Below are 16,772 nucleotides of genomic sequence, written 5' to 3'. Positions count from 1 at the left end.
TCTTGCTTTTTTCTAGGGTGTCATTTCCCTCCTTGTGTTGGAGTTTTCCCTTTACTATCCTTTAAAGGGCTGGATTCATGGAAAGATATTGTTTGAATTTGGTTTTGTCATGGAATACTTTGGTTTCTTCATCTATGGTAATTGAGAGTTTTTCTGGGTATATTAGCCTGGGATGGCATTTGTGTTCTCCTAGGGTCTGTATAACATCTGTCCAGGATCTCTGGCCTTCATAGTCTCTGGTGAGAAGTCTGGTGTAATTCTAATAGGTCTGCCTTTATATGTTACTTGACCTTTTTCCCTTCCTGCTTTTAATATTCTATCTTTATTTAATGCATTTGTTGTTCTGATTATTATGTGTCAGGAGTAATTTTTTTTTCTGGTCCAGTCTATTTGGAATTCTGTAGGCTTCTTGTATGTTCGTGGGCATCTCTTTCTTTAGGTTAGGGAAGTTTTCTTGTATAATTTTGTTGAAGATATTTACTGCCCCTTTAAGTTGGGAATCTTCACTCTCTTCTATACCTACTTTCCTTAGGTTTGGTCTTCTCATCGTGTCCTGGATTTCCTGGATGTTTTAAGTTAGGATCTTTTTGCCTTTTGCCTTTTCTCTGATTGTTGAGTCCATGTTTTCTATGGAATCTTCTGGACCTGAGATTCTCTCTTCCATCTCTTGTATTCTGTTGCTGATGCTTGCATGTATGGCTCCAGGTTTCTTTGCTAAGATTTCTATCTCCAGAGTTGTCTCCCTTTGGGTTTTCTTTATTGTTTCTATTTCCAATTTTAGATCTTGGGTGGTTTTGTTCAATTCCTTCACCTGTTTGGTTGTGTTTTCCTGTAACTCTTTAAGGGATTTTTGTGTTTCCTCTTTAAGGACTTCTACCTGTTTAGATGTATTTTACTGTATTTCTTTGAGTTATTAATGCCTTTCTTAAAATCCTCTATCAGAGCTAGATGTGGTGGAGCATGCCTTGAATCCCAGCACTTGGGAGGCAGGCAGATTTCTGAGTTTGAGGCCAGCCTGGTCTACAAAGTGAGTTCCAGGACAGCCAGAGCTACACAGAGAAACACTGCCTTGAACCTCCCCCCCCAAAAAATCCTCTATCAGCATCATGAGATATGATTTTTAATCTGAATTTTGCTTTTCTGGTGTGTTGGGGTATCCAGGACTCGCAGTAGTGGGAATACTGGGTTCTGATGATGCCGAGTGGTCTTAGTTTCTGTTAGTAAGATTCTTACCTTTGCCTTCTGCCATATGATAATCTCTGGTGTTAGATGTTCTAGCTGTCTCTGGCTGGAGCTTGTTCCTCCTGTGATTCTGTTAGCCTCCGTCTGCACTCCTGGGAGACCAGCTCTCTCCTGAGTCCCAGGAGTCAGAGCAGTCTCTACAGGCAAGCTATCCTCTGGCAGGTTAGGTGCACTGAGGTCTAAGAATCAGCTCTGCCTCCTGGCTGAGGATGAGGACCAAAAGGAACCCTGTCCAAGAGCCTCTGTTGCTTCTGCAGCCTACAAACTCTCCTGCGGGCTGGTCTCTGAGAGATCCCGGATAGAAAATCAATAACTGTAATTCTTACAGCTCGAGTTGCTTAGAGTTTGGTTGAATGGCATGCATACACAAAGTCACATTTAAATATAATTAAGTGCTACTAGGGATATATGGTGGTTTCTTGAGTCAGCTCTAAAAAATGATAAGCTAGTTGGGTTCAAACAATGGAAATTTACTTTGCTACCTGAAATCTCAAATCAAGACACCACCAGTAGGGATGTCTACTAGAAGTTGTAGGGTACAAATCTTCCTTGTCTCTTCCAGGTTCTGATGGCTGTTCACATTCTTTGGTTTCACCAGCTTGAGGCTACTTGAACTCCTTTCTTCTTCACTGCTTCTGCTTCTGCTTCTGCTGCTGCTTCTTCTTCTTCTTCTTCTTCTTCCTTCTTCCTTCTTCCTTCTTCCTTCTCCTTCTCCTTCCTTCTTCCTTCTTCCTTCTTCCTTCTTCCTTCTTTCCTCCTCCTCCTCCTCCTCCTCCTCCTCTTAAGAACTTAGGTCTTCTACAAGAGCTGTATGTTCTTGCATTGAGCTACCTCTCCAGCTATTTTTTTTTTTTAAGATTTGTTTATTTTATTTACAGGAGTACACTGTCACTGCCTTCAGATACACCAGAAGAGGTCATCAGATCTCATTACAGGTGGTTGTGAGCCACCATGTGGTTGCTGGGAATTGAACTCAGGACCTTTGGAAGAGCAGTTAGTGCTCTTAACTGCTGAGCCATCTTTCCAGCCCTATTCTATCTTCTATGTATCTCAAATTCCCCTCTATCTTTCTCTTATAAAGAAGCTTTTCATTAGATTTAGGATTCTTCTAGATAACTGAGAATGGTTCTGTCTCAATGACCATAACTTGATTATTATGTAAATATTCCTTTTGAAAGAGGGTAATATTCAATTGTTACTCACTGTTTCCAGAGACTGGGAAGTAGACTCCTTATGAAAGGACTATCATACAATCCACTGTAGGAAGTATGATTATAAAGGTCTCAATTTACATAAATACAAAATAGGGCTCACAGAAAAATGCCTTTTCCAATATCCCTCATAACTACACATGAATTGACTTTTTTAGTGCTTATTATTTAACCTGAGGTGATCCAGGTTGTTGTTCATCACAGGATTAGCTCTAGGAACCCCCAAAGGAGAATTAGTTCATTAGACAAATATAGATAACTGATTAATGACAAAAAGTAGGCCCATGTTTCTTTAATATTCCTTAAGTTAAAAGGGCTAAATCGGTGTGTCTTAAGAATAAAAGACATTACACAGTCCTAATCCTCCCAGCAAACAATCTTGATGATTGTGTTGTTTAATCTACTCTAATGTAAGACACTGAAGGCCACAGACAGCAATATGACAATACCATGTCTGGAGTCTACTGGATATTCTCAATTGGAGCTTTGACAACAAATATAACTGAGATAATCTCATAGCTAAATGAATGTTCTCTAGCAGAAAACAAACAAACAAAACTCTCCACTAGTCTAACTAAACATTTAGGAATTATTTGAAGTACAGTTGATAACAAGGCTTAATTCCAAAATTTTGACATAAAGATTTATTCAAACCTTGGCTGCAGGGAGCTTTCAAAGAACATTTTCTTTTTCTGAAATTCTGGTCTTTTCTGTGTTCTTGGATATCACAAGGACTGTGAGTTTCAGAGTCCATGTTTTTCTTTTTCTCCTCACAACTTTTTAAAGTTCTTTCTGCTTCACTGTCATTATGAGTTAATTCCGCATCTGAAACACAAGCAGAGTATAGACTTTTAGTTCCTTTTACTGGTTATACGACAAGAAAATAAAATTCCTGTTCTTCCAGAGTTTCAGTTTCAAGAAGAACTGCTTATGAGGAGCCCTTCAAACGTTTCTACAGAGCAAACTGAGTGTGCTGGTTGCAGTGCCAATGGAGATACACTAGCTGAAATCCATGGAGCTCCTAATTTTCTGTTATGAAAATGCCATTAGGGTTTTTATACTAAATTAGTGGCTTGTTAAAGAGATATAAGCTGGGCAGTGGTGGCGCACTCTAATCCCAGCACTTGGGAGGCAGAGGCAGGTAGATTTCTGAGTTTCCTAGTCTACAGAGTGAGTTCTAGGGACAGTCAGGGCTACACAGAGAAACCCTGTCTTGAAAAAAATGAAAACAAACAAACAAAAAATACAAGACAGATATAAAAACTGGTGGGCAGATTGTTCATTAGATTTTACTGGTATCAGTTTAGCAACCCTCTTTGATAATAACAGTTTGACTTTCAAAGCAAATAATAGAGATGTCTGGCTAGGCCAGTTGGTAGGGCCTAGGCCTCTTAACTGCAAATCAAGCACAAATACCTTCTGAGCTTATCAGCTTCCCAAATCATGGCTCAGGTGATGCCCTCATGCTTTTCAGCTGGGCTAAAGGGTAAATAGAACTCAGCTGTAAATTTAAACAGAGGGAGATCTATAAGAAATGTACGTATTAAGAAATATTGATACCTGATTTACGAACATTTTCCTTCTCCTTTCTTTGGTTAAGTTGTGAGGAATTGGCCAATTCTTTATTTATGTCAGTGGAATAAAAATCTGTATTATTTATGGGCTCATTTCCTGGAAGGTCTTCTCTCCTCTTTTCAGCTTTAGTTATTTCTATTACTTGAGAATGAACAACTGTTGGTAAAGGGCGACTTGAAGAACTTGTGTTTGGGCCTTTCTTGGTATAATTCTTGTCAGTGTCTTGCTTCCTTTCCAAACTATGTATACCAGCCTGATTTACTAAAGGACTTGAGTCTCTGTGGGCTAGGGAATCCTGCAATCCTTTTAATAGCTCCACTTCAACAGTCAATGGTGAAACTTTCTGTGTTGAAGGTGGTCTTGTACAAGATGTAGAACTTTGCTCAGTTTTGGCATATGAGTTACCAAAAGAAATTTCATGTAAACAGTTTTTATAATCTGGAGTATGTTGTACAGAAATTAAATTTGAATCACAAAAATTAACAGCTTCCTCTTGTGGGTGTGTAGTTAGGGGATGAACTTTTAGGTCATTTTCTTGTGAAAAATAGTTTTCAGAAGATAGACGCTGTTGAGAATCTACTTCTTGACCTGTCATTATCTCTTCGTGATGATCATGGCTCATGCCTTCTTTTGGAGATGCTATGGACTTGTCCAAGGTGTGGCAATCACTATCACTGTCAGCAGAGCGTCCCTTTATGAAGGAGAAGAAAGAATCTTCCCATTTATTAGTGGCTTTACCTTTTTCATTTGAGCTATTGTTTCCAAGGGACTTATATGGGCTACTATATTGCTCTTGGTTAGTGTGAGGTTGTTGATGTGTAGTTACAGGTAATAATTTTATTTCTTTATATGATGAAAGTTCAGAGACAGAAGCAGCTTCAGTTTGATCAACGGACTCTAATTCCTGACCATCTGATGAATCCAGGACATGGGTATCTGACTTTTTGGAAACTAAACAAGCCTCATTATAACCTATACCATTTTCCAAGCTTGACAGAGTTGTGGTAGAAAGTTCAAATGACTCTTCTGGAAGGTCACTGAGAGTCTGGACAGCATGCTGTTGCTGAGTGAGTAATTTATTCGTTCTCCTGAAAGAAGAAGTACCTATTTTCTGACTTAAATTGCAGTCTCTATCATCTACTTGAGTCTTTTTTTGTTGTCTATTTTTTTGTCCTTTTCTTTTAGACACATTAGTTCGGCTATTTTTCACACTGTTTAGATTGGACTTGCCAAATTTTGTGGTATTGGAATCTTTCTGGCAATGTTCACATACATACTCTTTACTCATAAGTAAATTGTTGCTTCCTTTATTGATTTCTAAATGTCCTGGTTCTTGTCTATCAAAATTTTCATCACAAATAAACTCAGTATAATTATTAGAACTTAATTTTGGTTTCTATAAAAGAAAGCACAACAAACAAAAACCATGGTTAGCTTTAATTCCAGCTGCAGATCTATGGATCTACATGAGATCTACATAAGACACTGTAAAGAGATCATTGCCAAAGCATTTTCAAAAAATTATCCTCTTCCAACTATCACATAGCAAGGACTAGAATTAAGGAAGTCTTTTCCCTTGCCATCTAGAATAAAGATTATATTCCCTAGTACAGGGGAATGCCAGGGCCAGGAAGCAGGAATGGGTGGGTTGGGGAGCAGGTGGGGGGAGGGTATAGGGGACTTTTGGGATAGCATTTGAAATGTAAAAGAAGAAAATATCTAATAAAAATTGTAAAAAAAAAAAAGGAAAAAGGGTTAAATTATATCTATTGCAGGATAAAAATATCATTGAGTGAAAGGAAAAAAAGAAAGAAATGTAAATAGGACAGTGGAGGGTAGGATTTAAAAATCCAAGAAGATGACTTCTACAATGGAATCTCTGGAAACCTGACTGTGAGATGCTAAGAGTAAACAAGAACATTGCTTCTGACTGGCCATGAATCTTAACACCAGGTGAAGAGTGACCACCCACACCATCAAATATATACCAGCCCCTAGAAAGAGCGACAGAAAGGAAATGGCTTATAGTACACCCCGCTAGAATATTCACTTACTTAAGTACTTCTCACACTAAGAGGCTGGAACCTTCTGCTATCTCATGCAATTATTCAAAGTGCCTTAAACCAAAGGTAAAGACACTTACCTGACTAGGTTTCACAGTCTTTCTTTCCCTCTGGTAACCTATAAAACCAGCAGGTACAGACCTACAAAAGCATTCATGACTAAATACAGTTATACCTTGTTCTGAAACATATCTTCTACATGTGCTGGGTCAGTACTGTTCCTTTGAGCTGCAAACAAAAGGAGAAAAATAAGAGAAACAGTTTCCAGTAAATATACTCTAGATTTCTAAACCTGAAAGTTTTTTGGCATGAAAAAAGAAAAGCACAAAGAACCTGGAGGGTGTGGCCAGCAGGTTTGTACTCAGGCTTGATGACTTGAATTCAAGCCCTGGATCCCACAGTGGGCAGGACTAACTCCCCAGAGCCAGAGCTGTCCTCTGCCTTCCACATATCCACCTAGCCCACACCTGGGCTCACACACACGAACACACACACACACACACACACACACGCTAAAAATATATAGGAATTTTAAAAATAGAGGGAATATGTGAAATCATGAAAATGTTTTAAATTACAACATGACTATATAGTTTCCAATATTCATTATAAGCTTCGGGGAGGAGTGTTGACCTAGCATATAAACGGGCTTTCATTTGATCCCTAGCATTTCAAAACAAAAATTAAAATAAAGCCCCCTTCAACTGAAATTTAAAAATAAATGTCTTCTAGAAGTATACATATTTCTTAAGACAAATTTCACATTATATTGGGAAATAGGACGCTAATGAATGACAAAATTCAAATGTTCAGGCTTCAGAAATAGTCAAATCACCTGCTAAAGCATAATAAATCGATAAATTCTCTCAAAAAGAAAGAACAAAGTCCAAGTACTAAGGAGAAAGATTAAGAATTCCTTTGCATGAAGGAAATTTCTTCAGGCATAGGCAAAATTCTTATGTCATTTTGCTAGAGAACCAGGAATTAGATTAGAAGAGGGGCATTAGTGACCAATGCTTCATGATTTGGGGAAAGAATTCTGGAGAAAACACTCCAGGAAAAAATGTCTCATTACAAAATTAGTAGTCAAGCAATTACGCACACCATCAAAGCAAATGTTAGAGTTTACACACTTTTGTTTCTAGCTGAATATTTTATTTGCAATTTTTATATGCCTTGAAATATGACTGATTTAATCATCTACTTCAATATGTTTTTATCAACAAGTTATTGTTTGTCTCTTCTAATGTGATTAGGTTTCTGAGAGTGAGCTCTGCTCTAAAGAACTTGACTTGCTGCTCTGTGGCCGTTGGGACTGAGTGAAAGCAGCACCAGGTCATATGTCTACAGTCCCAGCTACTGAGGAGCCTGGGCCAAGACGATGGCTTGAGCTCAAGGGCTCAAGATAAACCTAAGCAATATAACTCACACTTTAGAAATTCAGTGATGTTTTTTTTTTATTATTATAAAAATGAGACATTTTGGTCTAGGTCTCAGTACACAGTCAATAGCACTTAGTTACATGTCCTAAATGTAATCCATTTTTGATCCTTTTTTTTTTTCTTTTTTGTTTTTTCAAGACAGGGTTTCTCTGTGAAGTCCTGGCTATCCTGGAACTCACTCTGTAGACAAGGCTGGCCTTGAACTCAGAAATCTGACTGCCTCTGCCTCCCAAGTGCTGGGATTAAAGGTGTGCACCACCACCGCCCAGCCCTTTGATCCATTTTTTAAAATGGAAAAAAAATTTTAATTAAAATTGTATACATAAAATTCTGGTGGGGACATCTTCTTGGAGATGGGGAAGAAGGAATGGGATAAGGAACTCTTGGAGCATGGACTAGGAGGGGAACAATGACTGGACTGTAGAAAAATATTAAAGAATGATAATAATAATTTAAAAAAGAAAAACTCATAAAAGGTTACATACAATATAATAAAATATATCTATAAAGAAGAATCAGTCTCATGACCAAGAATCAGAATGCTATATTTAGCCCCTTATATACACTCAACATTAATCACAAAAACTGCCTTATATTAAATATGATCCAGGTGGGAAGGAAGTATACTTTCATTATTACGGGAAACGACTTACGTCAAGAGTAGAGCTTCCCTAGCACAGTTATCAGAAGGCTTCTGATGTCGATCACCAGCCACGGTGTTTGTACATCGTGTTCTGAAGAAGCCTGGGTACTCCCTTTTATACTTAGTCTCATGGGATCTAATCATTTCCTTATTACAATCTTCACTATAACTGTTTGCTACTCATTTATTTTAAATTCATTTTTATTATTAGGTGTTAGGCATGCAACTAGTACATAAAATATAGTAAACCATGAGTGAAAGAATAAATGAAAAAGAGGGAGGGAAAAAAGAAAAAAAGGGAGAGAAGGAGGAAGACAGGAATGAAGGGAGTGAGTTTCTGCAGAAAGCAGACTCTTTCAAGGAGTGATGGTGGCAGGCAGTGTTTAGCGCTCTAACACGTGTCTGATGGGCAGCATTCTAAAGTGAGGCTATAGATCCCTGATGCCTGGATCACTGAAACTGCTTTTACGGCTAATCTCCAAAGCCTGGATTCTCAGCGTTTCTTTTTATTATTGTGCTATTCTGGCAAAAATCCTTCCATTTTTAGCTTTAAAATAATTGTCGACCACAAAAGGATTCTTACAGAAGAATTCTTATTCTATCATAGAACTGATCTAACAGGAATAGTTGCCTTTCTTTTCTCCAGGGAGAGGCAGAGCTTTAGCAGAGATTAGATTTTCACTGCCAGTTTAAGCTTCCTTTGGATTAGAGGGAAAAGAACTGTACTAGAAGGATTCTCAGATTAATTTTCCTGTGTACAAAGAGAAATTATGAAAAGATAAGCTTTAGTTATTAAAGGTAATAATACTCAAGGCCTCTAAAAGAATTATCTCTTGGAAAAATTTTAAATTAAAATATTAGGTTAAGAACCACAGAGGGAACTCTGGGTAAATGTACTTGCTACGAAGCAAGAAGTTAAGTTCAGTGCCTAGGACACGTATAATAAATGGAGAGAGTCAATCCCCATAGGTTGTCTGACCTCCACACACACATGCTATGGTACATGTGTCCATGAACACATACAATAAACAAACAAATAAATAAATGTAATAAAACATATAGAAATGGGGGTGCTGGCTGAGAAAACCAGGTGCTCACATACATCTCTTAAGTGGAAACATAGTTTTTGTTTCAGGCACACTATTCAAAAAGTATTTGCCGAATGGACTCTATGTACAAAACCAATTCTATATTCATGAGGAGATAAAGATTCTCTCCTTCATGGAGTTTAGATTCTATATAAGGATGACATAAATAAAACAATACATAAAGAACTTCCTCTGCCAGCACATTGTGTGCTACGGAGAAAGGCTTAGTAGAAAATGTAAGCAGTACTAGAATGAATGCAAATATTCCAAAGTAAATACAGAAACAAAATCTTCTCTCCTTGAGTGTGGGTGAACCTAGTGATTCATTTCATTTATGTATTATACACAAAGAAAACATAGTAAAAGTTATTACATAAGATTATGAAAATAGAAACTCAAGGAATGTTATAATATTACCAAAAAAAAAATCTAATGGATACATTAAGGAGAGTATAAAACTATGTCATGAGCCAGGAGGTGGTGGTACAAGGTTTAATCCCAGAACTCAGGAGGCAGAGGCAGGCCAATCTGAGTTCAAGCCAAGCCTGATCTATAGAGCAAGTTCTAGGACAGCTGGAACCACACAGAGGAGCCCTGTCTTGAAGACAGAGACACACAGAGAGAAACAGAAACAACAAAAATGCCATGTAGTTAAAGTATTTTAAAATAATAATTTATTGATAATCACAGATCAAATTATCTTGTAATCCAACTTGATAATATAATAGATAGAAAATCAAACTATGTCCATAAGAAAAGCATCCTAGGGAATAGATAATGGAATGAATATATGTGTGTGTGTGTGTGTGTGTGTGTGTGTGTGTGTGTGTGTGTATTACCATCCACATTCACTAAAAGTGGCTAATAGATTTTTTGAACCAAAAATCTATTGGGAAGAAAGCAGCAATTTGTAAAAGGTTTCACATTTTTCTATTTTATTTATTTATTTAAATATTTATTTATTTATTTTTTTTTTTTTTTTGAGGCAGGGTCTCTCTCCAACCCTGGCTGTCCTGGAACTCACTACATAGACTACACACAGGTCTCAAACTCAGAGATCTAAGCAGATCTTGTCTCTGCCTCCTAAGTGTTGGGACTAAAGGTGTGCACCACTACACCTGGCCTACAGAAGGATTCTTAACTATTTATAATGCTGGAGGAAAAGCAGGATTTTATTTATTTTATGGTCCTTTTCTTATGTACAATTGCGAACAAGCAGTGAGTTTTAATAAAAGAGTAGAACAAAGACATCATTGAATGTACTTTTTCAAAAGTTGTAGGAGAAATGAATTCAGTTTCCACAATTCTAAGTTCAAGTTCTACAATTCTATCAACATGACCAACTATAACACAGACTTCACTCTTACCTGATAGGTGACATTTTTTTTGTTGAGGAATATATTTCATAAGAAGAGTCTCCATAGATGAATCTTTGGCCTCATCCAAAGCACAGGTCCCATGGTCACTTCTAAATAATGGATCAGCTCCACTCATAAGAAGTAGTTCTGCCACCTAGCAAAATATTGTTAATATAAAGAATCCAGACAAAGGTGTATTATTATAAATGTGGGCTAGCACATAACTTTAAACACCACCAAGCATTCAGTTCAACAATACTGGGTTATCTATAGACTCTCTGCCCAATAAGTATCATTAGTAACTGGCACTGAGTCATAATTTGTTTAAAGAACTAAAAAGAAAACAGGAAAAGGGGAGAAAAGAGAAGAAAAAAAAAGAAGATGGGCAAAACACTGACACACTGTGTGGGAATGCTGCTTTTCCTTTGTCTCCTTCCCCAAAGCCTACAACTTTGGTCTCATCTTGAGACAAACAGCAATAATGATTCCCCAGAATTGGGGGTCAAGAAGGAATGCCAGCTAATGAATAAAGGTTTTTCTTTTGTATTAAAAAACATATTGAAAAAGATAACACAGTGATAATTACCAAATTTTTGACTAGACCAAATCCAATTAATTGTACACTTCTTATGATTCAATTTTAGCGCATATCAATTATATGTCAATGAATAGATTTTTAAAATGAATCCTTTTAAAATTAGTCCTTTCTTCACAGATAATTTTCCCTGATATTTTACTTCAAAAACTTTCAACCTTGCAAAATACTGAAACAAGAATGCATTGAAAGCCTGGCATGTTGGCACACACCTTTAATCCCAGCATTCAGGAGGTAGAGGCAGGTGGATCTATGAGTTTGAGGCTAACCTGGTCTACATAATGAGTTCCAGGACAATCAGGGCTATGTAAAAAGACACACTGTGTCAAAAACATACAAGAATACAACAAACACTTATATCCTTTTTTTGATAAAAAATGGACATTTCTCCCACTTTATTCACACACTCACACACACACACACACACACACACACACACACACACACACTCCACAGGTGTCTGTATAAATATAGGTATGTATGTAAGTATAAGTACAATCAGAAATGAGTAGCTTTTAAAATAAGTGGTTGTAAACACAGTGACATTTCACCTATAAGTATTTAAGGGTGCTCTTCTAAGAACTCTCACACGGCCATGATTATAGTGTTACACTATAGCTTAGACAGTAACCAACCATATATAACTAGTATCATTCATCTAGTATCTAGTGCATATTCATGTGTTCCAAACTGTCCCAAAACACATGTTCCAATAGTGGCTCACATACCTCTTTTTAAGTACTCACTTTTTGTAATGATTACATGATTTTTTTTTTACAGATGTCCTGATAAATCCATCTTAAAGTGATGCACTTAACATTTTAATGTTTGTGAAAACAACTATTTTTCTATGATTCCTAAAACTAGAAGTTAGCTTAGATGGTGATTTGAGGTATGTGATCTATAGCTAATATTTTATGATTCATATTTTTATCTTTAGCTGTGAGGGAGAAGGGTGCATGGTACATGTAGTTATTAAAAAACGAATTAAATTAAAATAAAAGAAAAATCTAAGTCCTGGAAGTTAACTTACAAAGAAATAAAGACCAACAGTAACAGTCTGCTCAGCCTACACAAAGGCATGGTTTCAGTCTATCTGAAATAATGGTGCCCTGAGACGCACATCAATGTTCTAAGAGGCAAAGATGATGGCAGCAACAGCACTGCTGACAGTCCCTGGAGACAGAGACTACCACAGTCCAGTAATGTTCCCGGCACTAGACACTTTCACTAACCCCAAGCTTCTGCTAATATTTACTCATTACTACTACTGTAATCATCTGAAGACTTTATTTCAAGTGGGCTGTTCTGACTTCATTTTGCTCTTAGACAGTTCTCAGTCCACTACCCTCAACAGACCCATTTGCCTTGGCAACACATCTGAGCTTTTCATGGTCTTGACCATAGTCCAGATGTATTCACCAAAAATAATAGGCACGTTATGTCTAAAATACTGCAATGCTCTGCCAGGAATGAATGTTTCAAGGTTACTCTGACCCTCATCTAAGTTTGATGCAAATGATGGTCTTTGTGGGTTCTTCTTTAAAAACTCTGCATGCCCCTGAGCACGGACACCAAGAAACTCTTCAGAGACACAAGCTGGCCATAAATAAATAGAACTTAAACCTTTTAATTAGCTTAATCAGCATGGGTGTCAACAAATATCTCTTGTGGGTCATTACAGTAAAAAAAAAAAAAGAGGTAACATGTAGGAGAAAAACAAATCCTTTAAAAATTACTAAGAATCATCAATGTGACGAGTCTTTCTTAAAACTACTTTTACAATGGCATCTTAGGGTTTCCACTGCTGTGAAGAGACACCATGACCAAGGCAGCTTTTATAAAGGATATTTAATTGGAGCTGGCTTACACTTTCAGATGTTCAGTCTCATAATTATGGCAGGAAGCATAGCCAGTATGCAGGCAGACATGATGTGGGAAGAACTGAGAATTCTACATATTGATCCAATTGCAGCCAGGAAAAGACTGTCTCCCAGGAAACTAGGAAGAGGGTCTCAAAACCCACTCCCACAGTACCACACTTCCTCTAACAAGACTATTCCTTCTCCAATATGGCCACACCTCCTAATAGTGCCACTTCCCATGGGCCAAGCATATTCAAACCACCACAAATGGGGAGTTAATTATTGCAACTAAGACAAAGCAACAGTAGTTTGAAGTTTACATATAAGCCAGTCACAGGAAGAAGCCAAAGAATTTATATCTGATTCTTCATACATTCAGATTAAAAACTCCAGATAGGAACTTTAAATGGTGGCAAATTAAGAAAACTTTCCCTGAATGTTCTTACTATTTTAAACCTACATTTAGATTGTCTGTTCAATAACTGCTGCTACCAAAAAAAAAAAAATCACCTCAAAATTAGGCTTAGGATAACAATGTAAACTTACAATCTCAGAGTCTCTGAACCAGGAATTTGAGAGTGGCCTGGGTAGGCAGGGTGGTTGGCTGAATGCATAGTCATAGAAACCTTGACTGGGACTGGGGGATACTTTTCTAAACTGTGTGGGTAACCACATGGGCTGCTCCCGACAGCTGCTCGAGTGTCTGTAGTAGAGAAGAGTTAGCCTTCTCTAGTCAGTGAGTCAAGAAAGAATCATAAGAAGCTCCAGTATCTTTTAACATAATCATAGAAACTACACACTGCTATTACTGCCATGTCTTGTGTGCTAGAAGCAAGTCATCAAAAATAATAACTAATAATGGTAATCTTTGGATAGGAATTGGGAATCTTTTGAGGGAATATTAAAAGAATTTGTGGACTGATCTTAAAACTGACCTATGGATTTTCACCATATGACATTCTACTTTGGAACACTGATGGCAGTTTTACTCATAAAAGCGAAGCCCATAATTCAGGTGACCTTGGAGCAGAATATTACTCAGGAATAAAGAGTTATCAACTACTTAACAAAATGCAACATGGATGAATGTTAAAAAGCATTATGTTATGTTTTAAAAGGGGAACATAAAAGAAAATATACTGTCTGGTGTCTGGAAAAAGTTAGAACTAAATAATAGTAATCAGATAAACAGTTGTGAAGGGCTTGGTTGGGAGAAAGGAGATTAGCAGCCATCTTTGAAAAAAAGGTGAAGGACAGGGACTGTCATAGTGTCACCATTAAACTATATCCCATGTGGAATTCTCTTTCCTCAGTTTTCTACAAAAGGTATATATTATCAAAATAAGCAAAACTCTAAATTTTCCTTAAGTACGATGAATAAATATGCCTGAGGCCTGTAAGCCTCTTCCTCCTCTCTCTGGTATTTGTTCTAAAAATTACAAAGAAAAGATTGTGCCACAGTCAGCTGATTAAACCCCTTTCTTACCCTACAAGTTTTTAACCGTGAAATAATTTTTCATACCTAAAGTAAACAGGTAGCTTCAGAGAGTGGGGTGTATAACACTAGAAGAAGGTGGAGGAGGAGGAGGACAAGAAAGGCAAAAACAAGGAGCAGGAGGATGAGAAACAGACATCTTCAGCAACATCTTAATCCTCTAATATAGTGCCTAGAGTTTCTGAGATAAACCATGAATACTGGAGTCATTATCTTGCTTAATATTTTCACTGACTTGAATGAAATTTTTGGTATTTGGCTTTAAACAGTGGTATAACCACACAGGTGACTATGATTAACTCTAGGATTCTCCTGGCCTGTGATGATTTTGAATGTTCCACTAGAGTCCACGAAGCTATATTAGCTTTCTAGTAAACTGAACTTCATTGTGTGACACGTTGTAGAAAAAAAAAATTCTTTGAAAACCTTTGAATCATTGCTTGAGAAGAGTTTTAAAGGAATACACAGTGAAAACATACTACATAACAAAAAATGTTCTGTATGGTTATATATAAATAGTATGCTAAAATGGTGTGTTTCTCTAATCTAAGCCATTCAGTAGGCTGAGGTAGGAAGATCCCTTGAGTGCAAGGCCAGTTGAACAATAATATCAAGTCTGAATTTCAAACCAACAAGCAAAATATAACACCAAAAAAAAGTACAAAATGGCTTTCGCCATATTGGTCATAATGATAAGTATCACAAGGTAAATTTTAATAAAATTCACAGTGTTCATTAGTAAAGGAACTGAAACTGAACCTTCCTTTCCTATTGTGCGGTAACAGGGGTTGTCTCCATTTACAAGTACTGTGTACACTCTATAAACAAAAGCAGTAGTACCTTGTAATGTCTGTTCATCACCGCATCATGCAGGGGAGTAATCTGGTACTTTCCTTTGACATTCACATCTGCTCCACCCTTTAATAGTTCACTTACTGCTTGATAGTATCCTCCTATACTAGCTTCATGAAGTGCTGTCCACCCTATTATACAAGAAAGACATTTTGTATTTTATATCTTAATAATATTTCAAGCCTTCTCTTTTAAAAAAGCAAAACAATTCTAGAAGCCAGAGAGTTAACTCAGTGATCAAGAGCACATACTATTCTTGCAGAAGACTTGGACACTGGGCAGCTCATGACTACCTATAACTCTAGCTCTTAGGAGTCCAATGTCCTCATCTGGTTTTTATGGGCACTTAACACTTACATGCACATAACCTTTGCACAGACATATACACACATACACATAGGCAATTAAAACTAATATGTATTTTAAAACACTCTAATTTTAAACAGTTTTTTTAATACTCTAAGATAAAGTCATATAACATCTCTATACGAGAATTTTATATTATTTAGTGGATTCAAGGATGGTTGGGAAGGTAGCTGAATTTATATTGTGTGTCTGGCATACACAATGACGTGGATTCAAGCTCTGACACTACATAAAGCCAGACATGGTTGTAGATGCCTGTAATCTCTGAATATGGGAGGTAAGAACAAAAGAATATAAAGTTTCTGATACATAATGATCTTGAGGCCAAACTGAGCTACAAGAAGCCTTGTCTTGAGAGAAAGGTTGGGGAGGGGGGTGAGGGAGGGAAATTGAGAGAGAGAGGGAGGGGAAGAAAAGAAAAGAAAATGAAAGAATAAAATCAAATTCTTAACCCTCAATCCTGCTATGGCAAAATATGAAAAGAAGACAAATATTTTATTGTAAAATATTTACTTTTATTTTTAATCATGTGTGTGTACATGTCTCTATGTGGGTATGTACACATGAATACAGTACCCATGGAAATCAAAGGCACTAAATATACCTGGACCTTAAGTTACAAGTGGTTATGAGCTACCTGACGTGGGTGCCTGTAATTGAACTTGGGTCCTCTGTAAGAGCACTATGTACTCTAACTATTAAGTCACCCTTCCAACCCAAGAAAGCAAATATTTCCCAAGATGGTAAATATTTTAAAGCATTTTTAATTTCACAAAATAATAAACCAATCCTTAGGGCTTTGCCTAAGCATCTGCGGGAGACATCTTGGTTCTGGGATTGTACCGAGACTAGTTTGCACAGGTGAGAGTGTGGACTACAGAAGCTAACAGCTTCTGAGACAGGTGGAAGCCACAGAGCTTCTGAGGCAGCCCCCCTTTTGGGCTCCAGACATCCGGACACCTTCCCTGCCAGAGGAG

At 37.2% G+C, this 16,772-nt stretch overlaps 1 protein-coding gene across 2 annotated transcripts in view; it reads right to left on the bottom strand.

Annotated features, from left to right (window-relative positions):
* Ankrd31 (ankyrin repeat domain 31) overlaps positions 1-16,772 on the bottom strand; it is a 161,506-nt gene that overhangs the window by 72,921 nt on the left and 71,813 nt on the right. For both annotated transcript variants that reach the window (XM_030247341.1, NM_001370928.1), the window contains 5 exons: positions 15,418-15,560; positions 10,632-10,776; positions 6,267-6,319; positions 4,014-5,424; positions 3,108-3,278 (listed from right to left, as the gene is read on the bottom strand). In XM_030247341.1, coding sequence (XP_030103201.1) covers positions 3,108-3,278; positions 4,014-5,424; positions 6,267-6,319; positions 10,632-10,776; positions 15,418-15,560 — 1,923 coding nt within the window. The remainder of the gene's footprint in view (positions 1-3,107; positions 3,279-4,013; positions 5,425-6,266; positions 6,320-10,631; positions 10,777-15,417; positions 15,561-16,772) is intronic.

This window comes from Mus musculus, chromosome 13 (assembly GCF_000001635.26).
Source record: "Mus musculus strain C57BL/6J chromosome 13, GRCm38.p6 C57BL/6J".
NCBI lineage: Eukaryota > Metazoa > Chordata > Mammalia > Rodentia > Muridae > Mus > Mus musculus.
Note: the sequence above shows the minus strand (reverse complement) of the source record. Positions and strands in the feature narration are given on the sequence as shown.